At 37.6% G+C, this 4,878-nt stretch overlaps 1 protein-coding gene across 1 annotated transcript in view; it reads right to left on the minus strand.

Annotated features, from left to right (window-relative positions):
- Positions 1-2,575: 2,575 nt before the first annotated feature.
- The window catches only part of slc2a9l2 (solute carrier family 2 member 9, like 2), a 26,375-nt gene continuing 24,072 nt past the window's right edge, over positions 2,576-4,878 (minus strand). Inside the window, exons 10-11 of the mRNA XM_016255992.1 lie at positions 4,477-4,604; positions 2,576-3,158 (exon numbers count right to left, since the gene is read on the minus strand). Coding sequence (XP_016111478.1) covers positions 2,919-3,158; positions 4,477-4,604 — 368 coding nt within the window. The 3' untranslated portion in view covers positions 2,576-2,918. The remainder of the gene's footprint in view (positions 3,159-4,476; positions 4,605-4,878) is intronic.

Below are 4,878 nucleotides of genomic sequence, written 5' to 3' on the forward strand. Positions count from 1 at the left end.
CACACACTCACACACTCACACACTCACACTCACACACACACTCACACTCACACTCTCACACACACACACACACTCACACACTCACACACTCACACTCACACACACACTTCAGCAATAATCTGCCAAGTGTTTTCTTTAATAAGAGACCAAACGTAAATCTGCGCTCCAAAGCATTCAAGATTTACAGCAGTTTAAGTTGGAAATTTCATTTTCAGGTCTATGCTCAAAATGGTAACAGGTAATAAATGGATCATAACTATTTCATAAATATAATTTAGCACCATAAAATCCTAAATCATAAAATACTAAATAAACATAAACCTAAATATAGTCATTCATTTCATTGAGCTAAAAAAAAGTCACTCATTTTTGACTGCCACACGAACAGCACCAGAGGGTTAAAACCAGAAAAAAGCTGTATACTTGAAAGTTAATTCAAAGGGAAAATGAGTTTATTTTTCTGACCCCATTGGCATTTTTCTTGTCTTGTGTTAGACATACATTTTGATAATTTTTTGACAGAAAGGAAGACTTGAGTCATTTGGTTTCTCCAGTAAATGTATCTTGATTTAAGAACCTGTAGATGTTTGTCCTGGAAAGCAAGACAAAAATTAAAAGAAAAATGACAAATATACATATAAGAAAATATTTTTTTGCAGTGTGTGAAATATATTTCCACGTTTCTCTCAGCAGATGAAATGTCAGCTCGTCTCTCATTTGTAAGTTGTTCTGGATAAAATGATTCATATGAATATGATCTTGTGTAAATAGATTTCTGGCCATTGAATGTTTGAATGTCTGATCTCACCTGCATCAGACACACAACACACACACACGCTCTCTCTCTCACACACACACACACACGCACACGGCCAATGACCTGGATACGCTTCAGTCTCTCAGGACGTCAGGTGAGATTCTACTCACACACACACACACACACACACACACACACACACGCACACGGCCAATGACCTGGATAAGCTTCAGTCTCTCAGGACGTCAGGTGAGATTCTACTCACACACACACACACACACACACACACACAGAGATCTCCCAGAATCCTCTCTGCCTGTGTGTGTGTGTGTGTGTGTGTGTGCTTCTATTCCTGCACTCTGGTGTCTGTATATATGATCTGCAGCATGATGTAACTGTGCTGTAACTCCATCATATGTGTACCAAATGTAATGCAACACAACCATATAATCATGTGGCGGTTAATCAGTCAGAGGTGCAGTAACAAGCGTTATTACTTATGTAGATATACATAATAAGGCGTTGTCACTACACCAAATTCATAAAAATTGAACAAAACCTTACAGATCTCCATATCACCACATGATGAGGTAATTGCAGCTGTATCCACTCACATAAAAGCACTAGACAAACAAAACTGACTTGACATTAAAATCAGTCATTTGTCCAAATAACAATAAAAATCAATAACCATTTTACCATCATGCCTCCATGAATATTGATGTTTTTAACGTTTTTCTTCATGCCAGTTTCTTAAATCGTTGATTCTGATATTTTATATAATTGATCACTGCAAGCTGTTGAAATCAACTCAATGTGACCGTATCAATTTGTTTTTTGGGATATTTGTACATTGTAAAAAATGTGGCAGTTAAGAAGAAACTAACTAAAGTTTTATTATAATTGCATTTATTATTATTTAGTATGCTGGTAAGTTTTATTTCTGTGATCATCTATATTGTGTGATATATACATGTACAGATCTAAGTTTAATGTGTTTTGTTATTAAACAAATGCTCACTAGCTGTACCTGAAGGATGATTGTATTTCTCTCTTGACGAACTCATTTGTATTCTCATGTCTTCATTGATTTCTGTTTACGTCAAGTAATTATTAAATAATTTCTTTATCAGCCAATGATATGTGTCCAGCTTTTGTCTGCTGACTCCATCTGCATCAAATAGCTTGAACAAAGATTTTTTATTAGGTTGAATGAGAACCTGAATGAGAAATATGTTGGTAACAAAATTATGTTGTTGACCTTAAGAGTTTGTTAAAACATTCCGGATCTGAACAAACAATCTTACGTTGAACAATGTGCATGTTCCCATCATGCATTGCAGCTTGAAATGTTATGTGGTTCCTGTTATTAAAACAATGATTGCTTTATGGTTTCCTGGTTTAATTTACGCTGCTGCTGTTGGTTTTCTGTCATACAGCTCAGAGATTTTACTTCACATTTGTTAAGTACTGATTACACGAGCATCTCACCGAAACGCTGGATTTAATAAATCTGCCTCCAGTTTTAAAGTGGCAAAAAAAATGGCACAATGTTAATTAAATGCTGAACAGAAGAAAACCTTTACAGGGGTCATATGATGTGATTTCAATTGTTCTTTCTCTTTGGAGTGTTACAAGCTCTTGGTGCATAAAGAAGATCTGTAAAGTTGCAAAGACTAAAGTCTCAAATCCAAAGAGATATTCTTTATAAAAGTTAAGAGTTAACCACGCCCCCCTAAAACGCCTCGTTCTAACACGCCCCCACATGTCTACCTCACTATGTGGGAAGATTTGCATAACGCCGCCCAAATGTAATGTTATTTTTAGCAGCATCATATGACCCCTTTAAGAGAACATTCAAACTCAGCCTGAGATGAACAGAAGTGTTGGAGTCGTCAGAAAGTTTATTTAAAAAACTGAGTGTAATGGATTGCCTGAAGTTAGATGTGATAATGCTATAGAAAATCTGTTTGTATAAATTCACTCACTCACAAACGCACACTCGCACACACACACACACACACACACACACACGTAAAACTACAGACATCTGATTCAAAACCACTGTGAGTGAAAATGTTCTTCAGTCATAACGAAGAGCTGATCATAATTTCTGAAAGGAAACATCAGTCGTACATCATTTTAAAAGCTCCTGCATGGTTCAGAAGGAGCTCTCCATCTCCACGTCGGCACATTGGAGTCCGTTGGCAGCGGCAGTGTCCAGCGCGTCCTTCATCTCTCGCTCGTGAGTCTGATCCGGGATGCCGTTGATCTTGGAGAAACTCTGGCTGATCTCCATGAAGGTCTTGTTTTTGGTTTCCGGCAGAACGACGAGCAGATAAACGGCTCCAGCGGCACACACCACAACAAACAGCAGGAAGGCAAACGTCTGCAGTGCCTCCTGCAGGAGCACAAACACACACACATCTGAGCCGAGGACATCTGGAACATCAGGCCCGTCTGACATCACACACACATACACGCACGCACACACAAGTGCAGTATGGAGTACCTCAAGGCTCAGTACTAGGGCCGTTAATCTTCACGCTTTACATGTTACCCTTGGGAGATATCATCAGCAAACACGGTGTTAGCTTTCACTGTTATGCTGATGATACTCAGCTCTATATTTCTTCGTGGCCCGGCGAAACATACCAATTTGAAAAACTAACGGAATGCATAGTCGATATAAAAAGTAATTTCTTACTGCTAAATTCTGGAAAAAAAACAGGTGTTAATTATCAGACCTAAAACCTCTGCATGTAATAACCTAGAACGCTCTCGAAGACTTGATGGCTGCTCTGTCAGTTCCTCGTCATCAGTTAGGAACCTAGGTGTGCTATTTGATAGCAATCTTTCCTTAGAAAGCCACGTTTCTAGCATTTGTAAAACTGCATTTTTCCATCTCAAAAATATATCTAAATTACGACCTATTCTCTCAATGTCAAATGCAGAAATGTTAATCCATGCGTTTATGACCTCAAGGTTAGATTATTGTAATGCTTTATTGGGTGGTTGTTCTGCACGCTTAATAAACAAACTCCAGCTGGTCCAAAATGCAGCAGCTAGAGTTCTTACTAGAACCAGGAAGTTTGACCATATTAGACCGGTTCCGTCAAAATAAAACTTCAATAAATAAAAAAGTTGTAGTAATTGAATTGAAATAAAATAATTATCTTAAGGATAAAATAATAAAATAAAATATTTATTATTATTGTTTAATTACAGCAAATTTAAATACAGTACTTATCTTAAAGATTAATTAATTCAAATAAATGTAATTTAAAATTAAATATTATTTATTCATTCATTAATTTTAAAGTTAATTTTAGTTATAAAAATTATAACTAAATGATTCAATGATGGATGGATGCTATGTAGTCAACTCATACTGTGCTAATGTTACTGACTGAGTCAAACAGGATTTAAAGTAATCTAGTAAACTCATTCATGCATGTTTGAATACACACATCTGAAATGTTCATTTCTATGTGTAAACCTACAGAAGCACAATGTTGAGTGGAGCAGTGTGTGATTCTCACAGCTGCAGGAGCGACATTCAGACACATTAAAGAGAATAAAAGTGCTTTTCTGTGTCGCGCTCTGACCTGCAGTGGATTACAGGAATCAGATTATACGTGCAAGACTAAAGACCTCACATCACCCTCACACACTGTGTTTGTGTAGTGTGTGTGTGTGTGTGTGTGTGTTTTAGTCACCTGTATGAAGGGGAACAGGAGTCCCACGGCGAAGTTTGAGAGCCAGTTGACGGTTCCTGCGATCATAAACGCAGCCGGACGATACGACTGTTCAAACAGCTCCCCCGTCAACACGAACGGCACACCGCCTGACACACACACACACACACACACACACACACACACACACGAAAACATCCTGATCATGATCAGCACATTGACTTGACTCGGCAGCAAACACATGTTGATCTGCTATAAAGCTAACGCTCTAAACCAAACCGACATCACAATATATTAATTCTGTCTGAAATCACAGATGTTGCTAATTAAAATGACAGCCTTAGCCTCTATTAATTAACATTTTCACTTCAATGACTGCTAATGAAATCAGTTGAATGTTACACTCACATCACAGCAGCTCTT

Source organism: Sinocyclocheilus grahami, unplaced genomic scaffold, assembly GCF_001515645.1.
Source record: "Sinocyclocheilus grahami isolate Dianchi unplaced genomic scaffold, SAMN03320097.WGS_v1.1 scaffold1386.1, whole genome shotgun sequence".
Classification (NCBI taxonomy): domain Eukaryota; kingdom Metazoa; phylum Chordata; class Actinopteri; order Cypriniformes; family Cyprinidae; genus Sinocyclocheilus; species Sinocyclocheilus grahami.